Source organism: Sinohyriopsis cumingii, chromosome 17, assembly GCF_028554795.1.
Source record: "Sinohyriopsis cumingii isolate HCF-2022 chromosome 17, ASM2855479v2, whole genome shotgun sequence".
Taxonomy (NCBI): domain Eukaryota; kingdom Metazoa; phylum Mollusca; class Bivalvia; order Unionida; family Unionidae; genus Sinohyriopsis; species Sinohyriopsis cumingii.
Window position 1 is genome coordinate 97,218,884 of NC_142977.1, and position 22,159 is coordinate 97,241,042.

General features: G+C 34.3%; 1 protein-coding gene across 5 annotated transcripts in view; it reads left to right on the forward strand.

The window, feature by feature from the left end:
• The window catches only part of LOC149779500 (putative serine carboxypeptidase CPVL), a 46,671-nt gene that overhangs the window by 818 nt on the left and 23,694 nt on the right, over nucleotides 1-22,159 (forward strand). Inside the window, exons 1-8 of one of the 5 annotated variants that reach the window (XM_089940195.1) lie at nucleotides 4,236-4,332; nucleotides 8,565-8,821; nucleotides 10,248-10,366; nucleotides 13,562-13,676; nucleotides 17,361-17,419; nucleotides 18,044-18,123; nucleotides 18,667-18,733; nucleotides 20,947-21,069. In XM_089940195.1, coding sequence (XP_089796321.1) covers nucleotides 8,638-8,821; nucleotides 10,248-10,366; nucleotides 13,562-13,676; nucleotides 17,361-17,419; nucleotides 18,044-18,123; nucleotides 18,667-18,733; nucleotides 20,947-21,069 — 747 coding nt within the window. In that variant the 5' untranslated portion in view covers nucleotides 4,236-4,332; nucleotides 8,565-8,637. The other 4 variants (XM_089940192.1, XM_089940194.1, XM_089940193.1 and 1 more) reach the window with 4 other exon arrangements.

The following is a 22,159-nucleotide window of genomic DNA, read 5'->3' on the forward strand; positions in this document are numbered from 1 at the left end:
TCGTGTATGCTATATGTGTTTGCTATATTGTGTGTGTGCTATATATTTCTATGTTGAGACGGCAGACATTATCAAATTATTCCCAAGTTGTCTTATCATATAGTTGTAGTTTTAGTTGTTTGGAAATTATTTCCAAATTATTGGGGTTTGTTTGGATTTTAAATAGTTTGATTTAATTTACAGAGAAAGTTTGAATTTTGTCGAGAAAACGGTGTAATCTATAGTTTTAAAAAGAAACTTATTGTTTTAGATTAGTGATAATTGTGTGTCGTTTTCTAGCTATATCTTAAGTACTTCAGACTGAGAGGCTATATCTGAATAAGGATCCACATTTTTTCTTTATTTGTTAATGTTTCTCCTTTTGCAGAATATAGTCTTCTCCTTTATTTATGGAAAGGTTATAAAATTTCCAAAAGTATATATATTTTTTTCCTTCTTGTTATGGTGTTAGTCCCTACAGGTTAGTATGGGTAGGTACTTATTTATTGTGAGTTTTTTACTCCCCTTGTTATTCGTCCTGTTTGTCCATTTCCACCGTATGGGTTTTTCTGTTGCTTTTTCGCAACTTACTTCACCCATATGGTGGTTCCCTGTTGCCCTTAATCTATGTTATTTAGTGGTAAGAAAAAAAATCTGTTATTATTCAGTTCTATGTTTGAGTTTCATTTGTGATACTATGAGGAGATAGGTGGGGGCTGGGCTCCAGCTCGCTTTTGCGTTACTCACCGCTAGCGGGCGGTATTACCGAAAATCCTCCCCCATCTCTCCCTCCGTATCGAAGCTTCGCCTTATATAAAAAAATCCTTTAGACAAAACAAGTTTTTAATAGTATTCATTATTTGATAACTTTTATCACCTGGCCACAGGAAAGCATTATTGTTATTATATAATCAGTTATTTTTAAAACCATTTTATTTTCATAATCCACATTTATATATAATATATTGTTCCTCTGATATTTGTATTTTTTTTATACATATTTTCATAATCAGTAGTATCCTATTAGTTTTTGTTTTATCGCATTGGGCAATCGTATGTAGTTTGGTAAAATTTGCTGTTTTGCATAAAGGGCATTTCGGTATTATCCTAATCATACGACGTTTAACAGCTTCTTCGCCTGTAAGCCAAGCGTTGTGTAGATGTTTAAAAATAATACTTTGTGTTTTTACAGATCTTATTTTCTCCCAGATTTTCCAAGTTCTTGCCCAGTTAACCCCCCAGTTATCTTGTTCTACTCTACATCTTATTCTTTTAGTTACATCTTCTCTGATCCAGTCATAACTCTTTTTTCTATCTATTTGACATAACTCTGTCATATCCCTATATTTTAAAAGTATTTCACTTATATATCTAAATTTACGTGGCACTTCTAGTTTTGTTTAGTGATTTTATTGTTTCTGTTATATCTCCGGTCGGCTTCTCATAGTGAAGCCGAACCAGTAGATATACAGTGCCTCCCATACCGTAACAGGCTCAGGTAGCACTTTTTTAAACATATTTATTATATTGGGTAATTTTAGTAGTAGGGGGCTTGGCAGGCCCAATCCCCCTCTACTTTTTGCTCTGTATAGAGTCTCTTTTTTATATAATGAATTTTATAGTTCCATATATAGTTCCATATATAGTTTATAATTTCATTATCAAGTTTGTTTAGAATTATATTATCCATGTCAATAGATTTAATTATATAATTGATATTTGAATATAAATATGTTTTGGCCACTTGGGCCCGCTCCATGATGCATAGTGGCGCTAGGGCCCAGATTTTCGCATTTTCTTATATTTTGTTGATTATATGTTTACAATTTTCTATAGTTTCTTTTTTTCCAAAATACACCCTAGAGATTTCACAGTGTCGCTCAGTAGGTGAGGAGGTAAACTCGGGTGGTTGCCTCTCCAGTTGCCTATTTTAAGAATTTCAGACTTGTCGTGGTTTATTTTTGAACCCGACGCTTTACCAAATTTTCAAATTCTTCTTCAAGGTGTTTATAAGATTTTCCCTCACTTATAAAGTTCGTACAATCGTCAGCATGTTGGAGCATTTTAAATTCTTCTTTTAAATTTGGTATTTGTATACTTTGTATTCCTGGTTGTTTCTTATCTTATGACTTAGAATTCCAATTGTTGTTACGTATAATAGCATTGATAGTGCGCACCCTTGCCTCACTGATCTTTATATATCGAATTCTTTCGTGCATTTTCCATTTACCTGAACACACGAGGTTATTCCAGTGTATAGGATTTCGGTCCATTTTCGGAAGTTCGGTCCGAAGCCAAAATTTGTTAGTACATTCTGTATATAGTTTTGTTCTTATCGATCGAAAGCTTTTTCCTGGTCGAAGAGTACCATAGCACCCTTCGTGCCTGTTTCATTTATGTAATCTATTATTGTTTTAATATTTAAAATGTTGCTTTGAATATCCCGCCCTTTTCCCCCACAAGTTTGATTTTCATTAATTATTTTATTTATCCCACCCTTTACACTATTTGTTAAAATCCTACTCAAGATTTTGTAATCCGTATTCAGAAGTGATATTGGTCTCCAGTTTTTAATGTCATCCTTGTCGCTTTTCCCTTTGTAAATAATAATAATGATTCCTTCTCTCGTGGATTTAGATATTTGTTTCTTACTTAAAACTATATTATTGTATAGAGCATTCAAGATTGGCGTTAGTTCACCGTGGAATTTTTGGCAGAATTCCACGGTGAGTCCATCTTTCCCTGGCGATTTTCTTTTCGTAAGTGTAGCAATGTTTCCTTTAATCTCTTCATCCGAGATGACATCGTCACACGGGTCTCTGTGTTCTGCTGATATCATCTCGCAGTCAACATTTTTTAGATAATTGTCGATTATATTTGGATCTATATTTTGTGCGGTGTATAACTCTTTGTAATATAAATAAAAACTATTTAAAATTTCTTCTTTTGTCGTACGAGTTGCATTGTTTATTTTTATTTTATTTAGTAGTTTTTCACCCCCTTTCCTAAATTCTTCCCGCTTATATAAACTGTTCGCCTTTTTTATAGCTTTTATTGATTTTCCCGCCCTAATTATTCTGCCCTGATTTTCGTCTTCTTCAATGATATTTATTTTATTTATTAGTTGCTTTTTTTCTTCATCTCTTGTCTTACTTAAGATTAATTTAATTTCATTTTTATCTTTTTTTCCCCCGCCCTCCTGTTCGAATATGCAATTGATTTTTGTTTTATTATATCTTTTAGTGCATCCCACTCATTTATTATGTTAATGGTTTCTTCATTTTTGAAAACTTCAATTTCGTTTTTTATTATGTCTATATATTCTTGTTCATTTAGTATTTTGTTGTTAAATTTCCATTGTCCTAAGCCCCATTTACCTCTTTTTTATTTTTAAGCCCAAAGTAACCATTTTGTGGTCGGATAATTTCATTTCTGTGATGGTTGCATTTATTTAAGTTAAAGGATCATAATAATTACCATAAAACCTATCAAGTCTAATTGAATGTTCTTGTTTATAGTCGAAAGTAAATTCCCTTTTTAAAATGTTGAATTTTCTATATATGTCATGTAGTTTGTGTTTGTTTATTAGATTTATCATTTTTGTCCTATATATATCTTATCACTTGTTGTTAGATCGGTCGTTCTGTCGATTTCATCCCCATCCTAGTTAAAATCACCAACCAAAATGAGGTTTTCCATTGAAAATTCTTGTAGATACTTAAATAAATTATCAATAAAATGTAGTTTCATACTTCTTTTTTCTGGCATATATACGTTTTTTGTAATTTTACGTGTAGTAGGCGTCCCTTAAAAAACACTCCCTCATCAAACCTTTCCCAACTTTCTCCCTGTTTATTTTTTATAATTGTTGCAAACCCACCCCCCGTGTAATTATTTATACAATCATTACATATAACTATTGCATTTGGTTTGTCCTCTATTAAGTATTTGAGTTCCGGCGTGATTCCATTAAGTGTTTCTTGTAACAAAATAACATCAAAGTTTGTTTCTTTGGTTATTTTGTCTGCTTTCGCTTTGTCTATTCCGTAACTATTAATGGTAGCGATTTGGAAGTTTGTTCCTTCCAATTTTTTTTGTTCCACTACTCCAGGTGCCGCATCTCTTTTATTTGTAATATTCTTTTTGGTTAAAGTATTATTCAACTTTATGATATAATATTTTATATTTGTGTGGGGCTCCGAGTAGATCCCAGAGCCTCGTTTGACTGACTACTATCTGTTGGTGTGGGGCTCTGGGTAATATCTAGTTCTAATATTAGTACCCTTACTCCTACCTTGTGGACAACAACCTCAACCACAACAAATCAAGTTGAGGCTACGACATCGTAGCTAGGTAATATCCAGAGACTCCGTTATTTTTTTAAATTTATTTCCGTCTTCAGTTATGTCGTTTCCGTTACTCGTTTCCGTGTCCATGTCTGTTATGACATCCGTGTTCGTGTCTTGGTCGTTTTCTGTCTCATCTGTCTCCTTTTTTCTTGGTTTTTTTTTTTTTTGTTGTTGTTTGACATGATTGTTGGCTTTACCGGTGGTATTATGGTTTGTAAGGTTACATTTTGTCCATGGTCGTCAAAGATTAACTCCCCTTTCTATTTTTCTGGGCCGGTGTTCAAGTAAGGGGTTGGATTAGTCCTACAAAAGCGTTGGATCTCCGGTAGATGTACCGGTCCCTTCTCCTCCCGCTTTTTCTCGTTCTCTTGGTCATTTTCGTCCTCGTCCTTTATATGTAGAAGGAAATACGGGTTAGATTCCAGTGTTTCTCCTACGTATTCTGGGTGACAAGTTTTCTTGGGGGTCACGAAATCTTCCCACTCTAAGTCTTTGCCACCTGTTGTATTGATTGTTGGTGTTGTATTTTCATTCACCGATGGTGTATTTGTTACATTTCCTTTGCATTGACGGGAATTCTTTCCAGTTTCGATCTCATTTTGGGTCTCTATATCTAGTTCTTTTGCCCTTTCGTCATCCATTTGATTATCATTTGTCATGGCTACATTTGCGTATGTCTTTTGTGCAACTGGGTTCTTGCAATCTCTAGCTGCATGACCCACCATTCTACATCTTGAGCACGATTTTTCCTACTCACAGCCTCTATATCATGACTTTACCAAGAACCCAAGCACATAGAAAAAGGTTGGTATTTTTACTGCATCTTGCTTGGCCACTCTGATAATTCTGATTCCAGTTTTTATTTCCTGATAACCCCATACTCTTGCCATTTTTTGGCTCTGTATTTTAACTTGGAATTTGTGTAGTATTTTTTCCACCAGCACCTCAGTGTCTACTTCGAGGGGGACCTCCGAGATCATGAAATCTCTTGATTTGGGCTCTACCCCACTGGTGTTGGGTGGTGCATCAGACATGTATGCTGTTAACCCCTTCACTTCTATTTGGGTGGCGTCTAGCAGGAGGGTATCAAAATCTTTAGGATATAATATGAATTTGTTTTGACCCCTGTTTTGTATCCCCTCTATTTTCTCTATTGGGATTCCCTTTGCTTTGAGAGTTGTAATTATGTCAGACTGTCTGGGACAGTCATTTACTGCCCTGAAGTCTAACAGTTGATATCCTTGAGGTTGGGATGCCACTAATATGTCTCTACCATCCCCTTCTCTGTTCTGACTTCGAAGTACTGTTCTAATCTTGCAACTCTGTATGTTTTCTTTGTACCTATATACATGTTGGCTGTTCAAGGATAGTTACAGTATCTTTGATTTAAAGGTTTCTACAGCTCACACCACTGCTTAAACTATGTAAATTAACTAAGCAAAAATATTCGTTAACAAAGAGATCAGATTGCTATAAAGTGTATCAAACAAATACACAAGGGAGATTCAGTTAATGACAGGAATTGTTAATTTACCAAAAGACCACAACGGTGAGTTACTGCTCAAATAGGTTTAGCTCACTGGGCAATGTGATTTTCACTCACTGTGCCTCGCGCCACTGCGTAAGACAATGTACTATTTGTATACTCACAAAAGCATTAGATCATTAATTTATCAAAGCAAAAGATCTCAGACTGCAATAGATTGCCATTAATGTAAAGCAAGAACATTCAAATTAATGCAAAAGGATAACTAAATGAAAAAAAAAATCACAACGGTGATCTAAAATGGTAACTAAATGAAAAAAGGATCACAACGGTGATCTACAAAACAAATATGTAAGTGAAAGATGAAAGGTGGAATGAAATGCAATTCTAGATTACCCTTCTTGTTGTGTGCTCTTACGAGCTGCCTTGGTTGCCAATTGCTTTCCCTTCCTTAATTACGAAAGTCTCCTTAACTCATTGAAAAAAAAAAGACTCTTTGAAAAAAAAAGTCTTAAACAAGCAGCCTGCAGGTCCCATGCGGCCCGCCAAGCTGTATCCTGTGGCCTGCAAAATGACTTGCGTCACAAGATGTCGTGAGAGATAACAATGGTGGTGCGGCCCTTGGGCCATCGAAAATGCCCTCATGCAGCCCTCAGGGTGGTTTGAACTTGAGACCCTTGCTTTAGGTTGTTCTCCACTTGTTTGTTTTTTTCTGCTTCTTTTGTCGTCTTGTTGGTCTAATTCAGCCTTTAAATATGAAAAGTGACCCACAGATGTAAATTATTATTTTTTTATGGGAGTGAGACAAATGGCTCATTGAGGTTATGACTGCTATAGCCAATGGAAATTATATTTTTTATTGACAATAAGTTTTTCTGTTTGAAGCATTTGAAGAAAATAATGTATTGATGAAATTAGCTTTCTGATATGAACAAAATGCCACAAAAAAGACAGGTTTTATTTGAAAATTGCATCATGGAAGTTATGTTCTTAAACGTCACAGCTTCATATCATGTACTTGAAGATGTTTAGAATGAAATCGGATCAAAATAATTATATAGCTGGCATGGTTTTACTTTATCATGTGACCCATAAACGTTTTCTGTGTTCTTGTGAAATTGTTAAGAAACCAACTAAAAAAGTGTTATTAACTGATGAATGTTATTAACTATTCAGCAACAGACAAAAAACTGAAACAAAATATTTAAAAAAAACATACATAGTGAATGTATAGGGTGTTGATGAGATTCTAAAATGGTATTACATCACAAAAATGTCAAAGAGACATATAATTTTTGCAATTTAACTATGGTACAGCTCACATACATTTTTTGGGCAGTTTAACTTTGCTTTCTTAAAGCTGAAGTGCTGTAGCAGCTGATGTGACAGGCAGAAAATACAATATTTGCAACTTTGATTCATCTGCATATGATCTATAAATTATAGATTTAATTGAATTTAAGGTTATTAATACTCTAAATGAAAATGGTACCACGCTGCAGATGGCAGCCATCTTGTTATCATTACTCCTCCTGAATGGAAAGTTATATCGATATGGGATTTTAATTAGAAGGCTTGATATCTAGTTGGTCTTGAATAAAAATTGTTCCACTTGAACATACAATATGACCATCACAGTTGTCATCTGAAAATCATGTCATTGGAGGGTCATATCAACATGAGGGTTTAATTGAAAGACTTCTTATGATGTTCTGTTGGTCCTACATGAAAAGAATACCAGTCTGAAAACTGATATGGCCACAACAGCAGCCATCTTGAAAATCTTGTTATATCACTACTTCTGAACAGAAAGTTATATCAATATAGAGTTTTCACCAGATGACTTTTTTATGAGTCTCATTAGTCCTAAATGAGGCTCATGCTGACCAGACATCCAGTATGGCCACCATAACAGCCATCTTGAGTCTTGTTCTTGCTACTCCTCCTGAAGAGAAAGTCATATCAGCATGGGCTTTCCAATGGAAGTCTTCTTAACATATCAGATTGGCCATACATTTGATATTCAGTATGGCTGCAACAGTCACCATCTTGAAAGTCTTGTTGCTACTAGATGGAAAGTCATATCATCTTTAGGTTTTCTCCAGAATACATCATATTCAAATGAAAATGGTGCTGATCTGTCATCCATGGCAACCATCTTGAAAATTTTGTTACTGCAATTTCTCCTAAAGGAAAAGTCATATTGATTTGGAATTTTCACCAAGAATACTAATTATGATATCTTGTTGGTAATGAATTGAAATGTTGTGATCTGACTTCAGATATGGCTGTGACAATTACTGTGCTGACAATATTGTCAGTATCTCTTCTGAATGAATTGTCATATCAAAATGGGATGTTTAGCGAATGTATTCTAATGATAGCTAGTTGGTCCTCAATGAAAGTGGTCCATATCTTATATTCAGTATGACTGCCACAATGCTTAATTTGAGAATTTTGTCACTCAAGCATCAGAGGTATTATCAGCAGTCAGCAGCTTTTGTTTTGAATTCCTGGACATTTTTTTCAGACCCATTCAATCGACCTTTGACAATAATGTTTGCTAGTTTGCTGTTTTGATAGTTACTGTAGACATGAGCATTTTTCTTTCTAAGTTGTAAATATATTACAAATATAAATATGGACAATGAAAAATATCAACATCTTGTTTCTAAATCAGTGGAATTAGTTGTTATTCATATTTCATCCAGTATTATTTTGCTAATAAATGTCTTTTATTATTCTTACAGAAATATCTTTGAACCAGAAGCACCACTGAACAGAAAAACAAACAATCCAGGGAAAACAAATTTGATAAACTAGATGAAAATGAGTATTTTGGTAGCAGTTTGTTTTCTGAGTTGTCTCCCTTTGTTTGAATCCAAAGGAAGTGCTTTTTACAATGTCTATCCACACAAATTTCCAAAGGTCTCAAATCATTATGGAGTTGATCCTGGGCAACCTCTGTTTTTGACATCTTACATTGAAAGTGGGCAAATTGAGAAAGGTCAGTATTTGTTTTAACCTGACTTTGGTATTAACGTTTACCAGGTTTTAAAATGAAAACCATGATCGTACATTAGTTGTAGAACATGTTGTGACACTTGATAAATCTGATATTTGCATGGAAAAACACATATGATCTGCACTCAATTTTGCTTGTCTTTGCTCAGTCTGAAATTGAACCTTGGACTGTTGAATGCAGATCTAGCACAGTACAGCAGGGCCAGCCATGAAAATGGTTTGATTGCGTGTAGTTTAATTAATAACTGGTTAAAAAGTGTGATTATAATTTATACATAAACATAGATAGAAGACACTCATATTTCTCTAGCTTTCAAGGGGAACATTATTTCTGGCATTTAAAGTAATGTGATGTGATTGCAGACATCATTATGTAATATCATATACATTATATAATGTCATAGACAACATTATGTAATGTCATATACATCATTATGTAATGTCATAGACATCATTATGTAATGTTATAGACATCATTATGTAATGTCATAGATAACATTATGTAATGTCATAGACAACATTATGTAATGTCATAGACATCATTATGTAATATCATAGACAACTGAAACAAAAATATTATATTTGTTTATGTCACTTCTAGAGAACCTGATGTGATGACATTGTTGATTAATTTCAGCAACATTTAAAACCATATAATTGGGCAGTCTTGTGTCAAAATATGTTGCATCCTTCAGAGCAAAGTTGTATTTTATGCTAAATTGTAGTGTAATACATTTCTTAAAATGACTGTACTAATATAATACAGTCACTACATTTTCTTCAAACTACAATTTTTTGGCATTGAGTGCTTATAAAATGATTATAATGCAAATGAATTAGACACTATTCCCTTTCATAATACAAATAAAGTAGCTTATAATGCAAATTAATTTGATTTTGTTGCAACTTTAATAACTATACAGCATTACCAGTAATACTCTGCTGTTTCTTGTGTCAGTGTTTCTGTTTTTTTAAAAATATTTTGAAATATTTATGCCTTTGCTTCAAAGCATTACCTTCTAGATAAAATAAAGCCAGATAAATCTTAAATTTTCAGTCCTTTCTTTTCTTATACAGTATTGGTCGATTTATCTTGGATCTTAATTCTCTTTGTGACATTTTAATTCAGCTTTATGTGTTTGCAGTTATAAAGTAAATTGGTGATGAATTGGAATTACATGAATAATAAGTTCTTTCGTATATGAAGGGCAAAAGAAGGAAAAAATATCAATTTTAATTATGGATTGACACCAGATGAGGAAAATGCAGTCTATGACTAAGAGTTACTTTATTTGTCTTCTGTACAGAAGAGCCTTGATGAAGACAAATAATATGACCCCATGACCTTGATTGCCTTGTCTTAGCATCAGCTCCAACATAATTTCTATTAATCTTTTTAATCCTTTCAGCCAGACAGTTGAGTCGGGTCGGTCCCCTGGGAGAACTAAATCTGGAAAGTTATTCTGGGTTCTTCACTGTTAACAAGACCTACAACAGTAACATGTTCTTTTGGTTCTTTCCAGCACAGGTATTACCACCATGGTTATTAATACTACCTAGGTTAAAAGTCATCTGAAACATTTATTGAGTCACCAATATACTTTTCCCTCAATTTAGTGCATGTTAATAACTTGCAAACCTGCTTATAATATGGAAAGTGCTGTGGATCCCACTTTTGTTTAGCTCAACTATATAAAGTAGAGGTACATTATTGTACTGACAAATACGATCATGAAACTTGCTACTACCACACACATACAATATAAAATTAAGGGGCCCCAAGTGGCCAAGTGGTCTAAAGTGTTCTCCGTTACAGATCACTGCCATCTTACCTCTGTGTGGGTTTGAGTCTTCAGCTCAACCAATGTGGGTACATGAGAAAACTTGTCATTAACTTCCCAAGGGTTGTTGGTTCTTTCTGGTGTTGGCCCGGGTTCTTCCTCCACAAATTATACTGGCCACCATGTATGGCCTATCTTGTGCTGAAAGATGGCATTAAACCCCATAACAACAACAAAATAACAATAAAATCAAAGGGCTGGCTGTGACCTATATTTGATCTGGTTTTGGTCGAGAGTATGCATTTAATTACATGAGTTTGTTATATGCATACTGTCCTACTTTTAAAAAAAATTAATGAGAGGATTCATCTTAATAATAGCAACATCTTCTTGACCAAATGGAGTTTTCTGTTGCTTACATTTCATGCTTCAGTGGCTCTGTTGAAATTTTATGTTAAGTTTCTTTATTGGGTGTTGTATGTGCTGCTGCTACTTCAACCTTAAAACTACAGATCACGGTGGCCTACATTGCATGCCTTACTAACATGGTTAAGTAATTGTGACATTGAATAATGCATTCAAAATCTATATACGTCCTATCCTATTCAGACGGGCCTTCTGATCAATGCAGTTGGAAGTAGGAATAAATATGCTTATTCAGTGGTAAGCATTCTATATTATTGACTGTACATTTTATATTGGGATATGTTTACCTTCAGAAAGTTAACTGGTTATTTGTACATGTGAATGAGTATAGGGATTTAGATGAGTCAACTGCATGCTTTTCATGTGAAGCAATCATTTGTAATGATTAATCAGTGTTGAATCATGAACTGTGTTGGTGCTAATAGCTATCAGCACAAGGTTACTTGAAAACTATTACTTTAACCCAGTAATAGTTCTATCGGGCTTCTATGGTGGACAACAAGTAATTTTACTTCCATGGGCAGATATAAGAACAATGATTTTATCAGTTTTAATCTCAGTTTTGTTTTTCAACTTTTTTTAGTACATCTACTTTGATGTGATAAAAATACGATCAAATTGAATGTTCTTTTTTTATTTAAATTTGTCTTTTATGCCCTGTCACAGTAGGTAGGTAGCTAAGTATGTGAGTAGGTGGGTAGGTAGGTAAGTGGCATCATAATATGTCAGCACAATACTATGTAGTGTTAATTAAAATTTTAAACATTTTAATATTAAAATGATTAAAAGTTCAAATGCAAATAAAGAGTGCAAATCAAATCATAGTTAGAAAAGGAGCAGATAACATATTTTCAGCATTATCACTACAATGGCAACTGGAGACTTGTAAAAATCAAGGTGAGCTATCCGATACATTAGTTGTCAGAGAGAAGGTTAAAAATTTATGCTCCTATTTGCTTAGCATTAAAAACTCAAGAAAAATTGGTAAATGAAAGCATGATATATTCCTCATTTTATCACTGAAAACAACAGCATGTGGAAATTTGGAATCAACATCATGAAATTCTCAAATTTCAACAAGAAATCATATATTTTTTATATTTTCCTAGCAAAAAATATTATCACAGTAAAAATATAAAATCGGACAAAATAATGAGCTTTTAACTTTATTTTGTTTTAACAATTTGAAACAAGTATTATATAGCATTTTATATTGTTTCATTGATCGCATATCTATAAGGTATCCTGTAGCTGTAATTTCCACTCGATGTCTTAAATTGATATGTGAGATAAGTAGGGATAGAGAGAGAGATGAGAAAATGCATAAGATATTCAAACAATAATAATACAGAAAATGAAAGAAAGAATAATAAAAATTACTAGTAGATGAAAATTTAATTTGATAATTTAAACATTCATGTGTCTGCCATTGGGTTTACTTCACAGTACTGTAAATATCTCTTGAATTTTCACTTTGTGTATTAGAGAAAGAAATAACCTGCTGATTATACTCAAATTGATGATTTCACTTCTTGTTACATATTCTAAGACCTAGCTTCGTAATACATGTCAAATTGATGATTTCACTTCTTGTTACATATTCTAAGACCTAGCTTTGTAACACATGTCAAATTGATGATTTCACTTCTTGTTACATATTCTAAGACCTAGCTTTGTAACACCTGTCAAATTGATGATTTCACTTGTTACATATTCTAAGACCTAGCTTCGTAACACATGTCAAATTGATGGTTTCACTTCTTGTTACATATTTTAAGACCTAGCTTCGTAACACATGTCAAATTGATGATTTCACTTCTTGTTACATATTTTAAAACCTAGCTTCGTAACACAAGTCAAATTGATGATTTCACTTCTTGTTACATATTTTAAGACCTAGCTTCGTAACACATGATAAATTGATGATTTCACTTCTTGTTACGTATTTTAAGACCTAGCTTCATAACACATGTCAAATTGATCTATATTAAATGCTTGACAACAATTAATGTCTTGAAGTGACGCCTTCGTATCTAAGATCGATAAATAAAAGAAAGAGCATCAGATACATATTTGTGCAGGTCAGTATAGATTACGATTTTCATGATCACTGAATGTTGCTTGGCCTCTTCCCCTGTGTGTAACCAGAATTTTATTCTCCTTTGCTGTCTCATGCCCTTGTCTATTTCACAGTCGATTTGTATTAACCCTTTCACTTGCATGTTATCAAGATTGGAGTATATTCAATGGTTAGTTTCTGCTTATCAGCAAGTTGTGAAGCGCCTTTGAAACCATACATTTTGGGAACGATGATTGGATTATTTTTTTTAAAGTTCTTTCTTCAGTGTAGAATTTTATTGTGAATGTGTGAAGGAGCGTGGATAACTGATGAAGCATATAAATCATCTATAGCTATGAAAATTTTCCAGTTTTAGATTTCCAAACTTGATAACACAAAATAATGTTTTCATGTTTGTTTATTGTTTAGCTATGACAATCATTTGTTTATTTGGCAGGTGAATCCAGAAAATGCCCCAGTAGTATTGTGGCTACAGGGTGGGCCAGGCGGTTCGTCTCTGTTTGGACTCTTTGTGGAACAAGGGCCCCTCATGGTGACCAAAGATGGAAAAGGTCAGTTAGTACACAATTATTTCCAATGCAGTTATAGATTATTAGAAATTGAAGAGATAGTTTGAATTATTTATATTGAAATTTTAAAAAAAATGCATCTGATATCTTTTGGTCAAGCTCAAATTTCTGTTGACTGGAATTGTAACTCTGTCACATATTACAATAATAGGTAATGGAAATAGAGTGTGTCACATATTACAAAACTAGGTAATGGAAACAGTGTGTCACATATTACAAAAATAGGTAATAGAAACAGAGTGTGTCACATATTACAAAAATAGGTAACTGAAATGGAGTGTGTAAATAAATATTTGGCTGCAAATTTTAATAATTATTCTATGCTTATTCAGAATTTTAAAGATAGATTGGGAAAGACAGAAAACTATATAATCTAAGAGTAATTTTGCCCCAATTTAATTTTCAGTGTTTTGTATGACAGTGAGTATTTTTAAAGGAGCAAAGAAAGAAACTGTTGGAAGGTCTGGCAATATTCACTGTCATGGGCCTTCTACACAGCTCAGACTGTCATTGCCCACAGTGACAGGTAGATCATGTCAGAACTGGATAGATTTCTGACCCAGTCCTCCCATGTTACAAACGGACACATACATCAGCTCTGGAGAAGCACCAGTTGTCACTTATAAAACATTGTACTGGCCTTTATGATCAGTACCCTGAGAGTTTCAGTTCTGTCCTGGCTTGTGGATAGTAGCATAGTGAGTAACTCTGCACTCTTAAGTTCATGAAGCAGGACAATCGCTACATTGTCTGCCCTATTTTGTTTTATAGATATTGACCATGAGTGGAGCCTCAACTTGGCTACACCCTATAAGGAAGTGGATTTATTTCTAACATGCTGCAAGTGTAGTAAGCTGCAATGCTTGACATTTCTTCTCCAACTACTTAGCAGGTAGCATAAGAGACATCGGCTTCATTACCTTAATCCAAAACTGATGCAGACTGGCCTTCAAGTTCCCTTGTCATTAAGAGCTCTTACTATAATGAATGAAATTCTGCCTTGCAGGCCTGGACTGAACAAGTTTTCCACTCACTCCCATCGGAGTTATGTCCTCCACTTTCTTCTACATCACCTGCTGGGTCTACAGTTCTGACGTCAGGTGATCATTGTCTACAGAAAATCTATTTTGAGTTGCTACCACAATCTGACAAGTTACTGATATTTTGGAACAGCTTACATCATTCATTACAAGTTCTAAATGTCAATGGATGGCTTTTTCTCACAAATGACTTCCATATTTTCTGTTTGGATGCCTATGAGTTGATTTTTAGCATTGTGAAAGTGGGATCAATGTTGCATCTAATATCTATGGCAGTCTTCAATGGGCAGCACACTACTTACATTCTCCCACCCCAAATCTCACCAGAAATACATAGGAACATGGATATAGAATATCAATACACAGATGCTATGAATACAGCTGTTAACATCTGCATTGGTTGGAATGAGATGCAATGCTTTTAACCTCCACCTTTCTTACATATCATCTTAGACCAAGCTACACTTGCAACCTCAATATCTAATCTCTTTAATGATCAGGTTGATGGACTTTGCATCCAGCCACCAATGCATCCCTTCCATACTTCAGTCTTACCTACAGCTGAGAGATTTGCATGGTAGCCAACAAATGGTCACAGGAAAGCCCCTAGAGCACATGCAGCTGGGAAGCAGTCATAGCGAATTTACAACCACCAAAAACTGCAGTTCTCCCAGGCTAAGTGGAAGAGTCAAAGGCAGGTCAATTTTTTGGCCAGTTTTCCACATGACCTTCCTTATCTCAAATGACATAATTCTTGCTCCCCGTATCACAGATCTCAGTAGGAAGAAAGCTTCAATCTATTGTTACTGAATGAGGATGATTTACCATGATATGTGGACCCGACATGTGGTTTCATGAGAACTTGGTATCATGTTCAGCATACCTCCTATGCCTTTGCCCAGAGAACTTTTAGCTCCAATGCAGCACTTATAACGTGGTCCTCAACCTAAGTGCAATTGGTCTACTCTTTTTATTCTCTTGGGTTCATGATTGGATGCAACAATGGGTTGTAGTCCATTGAAAAGACTATACAATCAGTGTTGACTTGTAAGAGGTATGGCTTCATGTCCCCATTTACATGGCTTCCAAAGTTTTGTGATTTGCCAATAACAGGTTACAAAACAGTAGGCGGGTTATATTCTGGAGCATGGCATGATTTCATTTGTTACCCTCCTTATTCCCTATCTGCTGGTCAAGAAGAACATCTCCGACCTTGTGCCCTTTCAAGATTTTGGTTGACAAGTTCTGGAATCAATATTCAGGTAAGAATGTTTCCCCCAGGAACGAGAACTGAATTAGTGCAATGGTAGATTCCTTTCTACACAGAGCAATCCATCAGTTAGAGAATTCCTTTGCCTGGCAGGTTTTGCTCAAGGCAGTAGCAGACGTCTTAGTCCTTGGTCGCTTTCTTGGGCTCCATAACAATGATTCTGTGGTCCAAGGCAGGGAAACCACTCTGGAATCGTGTTGGGCATACTAATGCAAATACAGCCTCTGGCAGTCACCATTGGTATGGATGTGAACTCAGATGACTGGAGTAGCAAGTCTCCTGCCATTTGGGGATGTAATAGGAGTGTGGCCTCCTCAGGATCATTATTTACATATCAATGGTCTCTAGACATAAACAATTTTGAAAGCTTTTCATTGGTGGCTGAAGACCCTTAATGGGATTGATGTTCTTATTCTGTGTGACAATTCCTCTGTGGTGACTTATCACAACAGTAAATCAGAACCAAAAAGTGCCTGGACTTTTGTATTCTTGTTTGTGATTTTGTAAAGTGGTCACCTCAATGGCAAATTGATGTTTAAGTTTTACATATCCTAGGCTGACTAATATATTTGTGGATTCATTGTCCTGCAAGAAGGAACTAGCATAAGTGGAAGGCCTGGATAGTTGATCCTCTTTCTGTGGATTGGAATGGGCAAATGTATACAATTCTCCAACACCTTGGGTTCTGAACATGATATAGAAATCAAAACAATTGGAGTGTCTCATCCTTATTGCTCCACTCAGATGGGAATTTTGGATTATCCTCATCAATCTCACAGTAGAATTGCTAGGAATCTAGATATTTCCTGATCTGCATTAAGCAACCACAGTTGCAGGCATTTTGTCCCAATCTAGAGTTAATGAACCTGCTCATCAGGATCTTATTAAAATGAGCCAACTTTCTATTCTCTGATAACTCCACTAGCTTTATAATACAATGTAATGATGTCATTAAAAGTGACTTTCTGTTCTCTGATAACTCCACTAGCTTTATCATACAATGTAAAGATTTCATTAAAAGTGACTTTCTATTCTCTGATAACTCCACTTGCTTTATCAGACAATGTAATGATGTCATTAAAAGTGACTTTCTATTCTCTGATAACTCCACTTGCTTTATCATACAATGTCATGATGTCATTAAAAGTGACCATTATCTTATAACTCTGCTAGCTTTATCATACAGTGTAATGATGTCATTAAAAGAGACTTTATATTCTCTGATAACTCCACTAGCTTTATCATACAATGTAATGATGTCATTAAAAGTGGCTTTCTGTTCTCTGTTAATTCCACTAGCTTCTTTGTACAAGGCATTGGGGTCTTTAAAGTTGACTCTATATTCTCTATTTTCAGTAAAGCTAAGAGACATCACATGGAACAAGAGGTATTCCATGATATACATAGATAATCCAGTGAGTTTGTCTTCTCATTATTAAGAATTAATGTGTCATATACTCTACCATTACATACACAAAATTCAAGTTTCATTCTAATCTCAGATAGTGTACAGAATATATGTAATTATTGCTGTGAAATATGTATATATTTTAAAGCAAATATAATCAATGGCAACATGCCATAATAACTGTAATCGTAGGCAACATGTCATAATTAATTATAATCATAAGTAAATGTCACAACTGATAATAATTATAATTGTAGGCAACATGCCATAATTAAAAATAACTATAATTGTAGGCAACATGTCATTATTAGTGTATATGCTATCGTAACCAGAATATGCATTTTTTTTGTTGCCTAGCAATATATGAATTAAACTTCTACAAAAAATTCTTTATGAAAGAAACAAATTTTTATGTCTGTACAGTTATTATTTTGAAAGAAGAAAGAATATTCAAAAGTGGAAATATATCATTTTGACAGTATTGAACAGAAAATAGTTTCTAGTTATTGGAACCTAAGACCTTAAGTGAAAAAGATTTGTTTCAGTTCAGATTTAAAAAAAATAAATATTCTCATTGAAGTAAGTATGTTGTTTCAAAATGAAGAATTGATGTTGCTGATTTTGATTTCAGGTTGGTACTGGATATAGTTTTACACAAGCTGATGCAGGATACACAACAAATGAAGCTGATGTCGGAAGAGACTTGTACAGGTAGGAGCTTTCTTATTATGTCATAACTAAATACGATGCAAACATGAGATTGCTGTTCTGTTAGTATTTGCTAAACCAAAAATTCAATTTACTGTGATCCTGCAACTGAATCAGATATATATGTGTGTGTATGTATGTGTGTGTATGTGTGTATATATATATATATATATATATATATATATATATATATATATATATATATATATATATATATATACACAATGTTTAGCAATCAAGCTATCAACAACAAAAAAGTTGAACAATTGTTGATACCGTTGTTGATCAATTTGTTGATAAAAATATTTTCTAAACAAGCTCACATTAATATGTCCAGTAGTGACACATGAAAGTCTTTACTGTTGTGATTTCAATAGAATTTCAATGATGTTCATTTAGAACATAATATTGTGTGATATTCCATAATTACCTGTATTATCATTGCAGTCAAATACAAGGAGATAAACCTTAATGTTATGTTCTCTGTTTGCTGCAGAAGTCATTTATTAATATGATGTTAATTTCATTATTTTGTTTTATTTGCAGCTGCCTCTATCAGTTCTTTACTGTCTTCGGTGAATATCAAAAGAATGATTTCTATGCCACAGGGGAGGTAACTTTCACAGAAACAAAATATTCATTGTTCATATGAGTCAAAATGCACTCAACCATAAATCATTCTTGCTTTTTGCCATCTGTTATATACCCCATACCTCATCTATAATTATAATCAACATGGCATGAAAAGGTCATGGTCAATGACTGAAAGAAGAGGAATGGTTTCTGCACAGTAACATTCTCTGTCACAAACTTGGACCATATTTTGTGGAATGCTTGCAATTGGGATAAGGCTAAAGCTTGTTGATTTTAAGTCAAACAGTTAATGGTCAGATTCACTGTGACTGTAAGAATTAGAATGGCTTCTGCAGAATAATATTGGTTCTTCATCAAATACAAGGACCAATCTTTGTGGATTGCTCGAGGATGATGATATAAACAATTATATTGATTTGGGTATCAAAAAGTCAAAGGTCATGGTCACCATGACTGAAAGAAAGAAATATGGTTTTACACAATAAAATTCTTCATGACCGACTTGGACCAAACTTTGTGGATTTTGTCAGATTCACTGTGACTGAAAGAATTAAAATGGCTTCTGCTTAATAATATTAGTTCTACATTACATGCCAGAACCAGCCATTGTGGATTGCTTAAACATGATGAAAGATAAAATCCTACAGATTTGGGTATCAAAACGTCAAAGGTCAGGGTCTCCATGACTGAAAGAAGAAATATGGTTTCAGCAAAATAACATTCTTCGTCACAGACTTTGACCAAACATTGTGTATATTGTACACTTGGGGTAAGGAAGAAGCCTATTGATTTTGCCATCAAAATGTTAGGGGTGAAGGTAACGAAAAAGGAAAAATGGTTTCCAGACAATGTCATTAGTTTCACATGACAAAACTGAATTAAACTTTGTAGATACCTTGCACTGTTTATGAATATTGGGTTTTAATGCTGTAAGGTCAAAGTAAGTATGTATAAGTTGAAATAAACGTTCTTCATCTCATACCAGGAATAGACTGCTCCAGTGGCCTAAGTGGTTAGAGCATCTGCCTTGATGTGGGAGGTGATGGGTTCATACCCTGGCCGAGTCATACCAACGACTTATAAAAATTGTACTAGCCTTCCTTGCTTGGTACTCAGCATTAAGAGGTTAGTGTTATGACTGGTCGGCCTGGTGTCAGGATAATGTGACTGGGTGGGACATCATGCTACATGTCTGTGGCATGATGCCCCAGTGCTAGACATCACTATAAACAGCCACACTGCAGACATCGTAGTGATATAGCTGAAAAATTGTTAAAGCTACATTAAAAATCCAAAGCACACACACACACACAAACTCATACCAGGAATTAACTTTGTGGGTCGCTTGCACTTGCAGTAAAGAAGCAGTCTGTTAATATGGGGGTCAAAGATCAAGGTTATTGTGACTGAAAGAATATCAGTTCTTAATTTTATGCTGTCGTTAAAATTCTTAGATGACTTGTACATGGTGTAAGAAATAACCCTTTGATATTTGGTCAAAAAGTCAAAGGACAATGTCACTGACTGAAAATAGAAAGCTGCTTTCAGCACAATAACTTAATACATTCTGTATCACAGATCAGATTGCAGTTGAAGTTAAGGAGAAACCTGTTTGACTTTGGGGTCAAAAGGTCATGGTCATTCTGTAAAAAGAAAACATTATCAAAGTCATTGTGTTTTGACCAAAATTTGTGTGTGTCTTGCACTTAGAGTAACAAAGGAACCTTTGGATTCTGGGGTCTAGGGGTCAGAGATTACAGTCATGGTAAGAAAGTAAGGTTTGTCAGGACAGTAAATCGAGTTAAAGACCTCTTACCTTGACCATTTGTTGTTATTTATTTGCATTTCAGTTGTTATCTATTTGAAATTCAGTTGGATTGCAGACTAAAGTTGAGAAACATTATACATGAAGGTATATTTCAATTTAAAAGTGTAAAATTAATTCAGATTGTTGTAGATTTACTGTATTCATCCAGTTTATATACATTTGTAATATAAAAGTTAAATGTTGCAATATGTGTATTTTATTAAGAGAACAACTTTACAAGAAAAGTGCTTAGCAAATAAATGGATTCTTACAATTTATTGTTTAGATATAAATTTGGTGAGGCTATCATTCCCTCCCCAGGTGAGATGGGGTATATTTGAATTTCTGTGTAAAAGTTTTTGTATTCAAATGTTTTTTGTCCTAGAGTTTTGTACCCATAAGTGTGAGTACTTTTCTTTCTTCAGTCATATGCTGGTAAATATGTCCCTGCCATCTCCTACTATATCCACATGAAGAATCCAACAGCAGCTATGAAGATTAACCTCAAAGGCATGGCTATTGGAGATGGTCTTACCGACCCAGAAACTGTAAATATTTCCACTTGTTATTTGTCTTGTCACCTGATCACATGTTTGTATGGTTAGTTCATGCACAACTTGTGAAATCTCTTTTCATGCTGCTTTGACACCTGTAATAGCAAATTGATGTGGCATCCATTTTTCCATGCACTTTCCTTCATTACTGTGTATACTCAAATAAAAGCTAACTCCAGCTGCAAACTGCCCTGACCCAGATCTGCAGTTGCATAATGCCTTGGAAGATCTGGGTTTGTTAAGAGTAGTCAGTAGAACAAACATAGACCCAGATCTCGTAGCACATTATGCAATGACAGATTAGAGTTGTTTGCATTTGGACTGAACTTTTAAGTGACTTTACATGGCATTTATTTGCAGACAGAATCATGGCAAGTGCTTGAAAATTGAACAAGGATTATAGGGACTGAGTAACAAGCTTATTTTGAGTTCTCTCATTAACAATAATATTGTCTTTGATAATCTAGCTGACATGAATATTGAAGGCAGATGAAAGAAACATTCGATAAAAGGTAATCAGATGTTAGAAGAAAATTGTGCATACTTTAATGGTATCAAACAGTAAGTAGTAAATATTTACTGCAGAAATGTACAACTGCATCCTTAAAAGACAGAGGACATTTCTTTGTCAGCTTTTGTGGTACATATTGGCCACGACTGCTGGTTTCTTGCATCTTGCAGCAAAGAACATTAGTCATGCAACTTTACAAAACCAGTAATGTCACATAGATTTTTGCAGTTCCTACAATTTGTTGTACCCAATATGTACTGTATAATTTTTTTTAAATTTTTTTTTAAAGACAAAAATTATAAATAACTGTCAAATTAAGTCTTGTTTGACTTTGTCCATTATGCCAATGACCTCAATCAAGATATACTAAAGTAGATTTAGTGTTTGAATACAAGCATCTGTATGATTGAGATCTGTGGTTTTGCAGAAACTATCCAGAGGTTCCAATTTAATTGTCTCATAGAGGGATATAACAAATTGATACATTGATTAACCATAACAGAATTGTATAGAGTGTAACATGCAGGAATGTTGAAACAGAAGATAACTGATTTCTTTATGGCAAGATTGTCT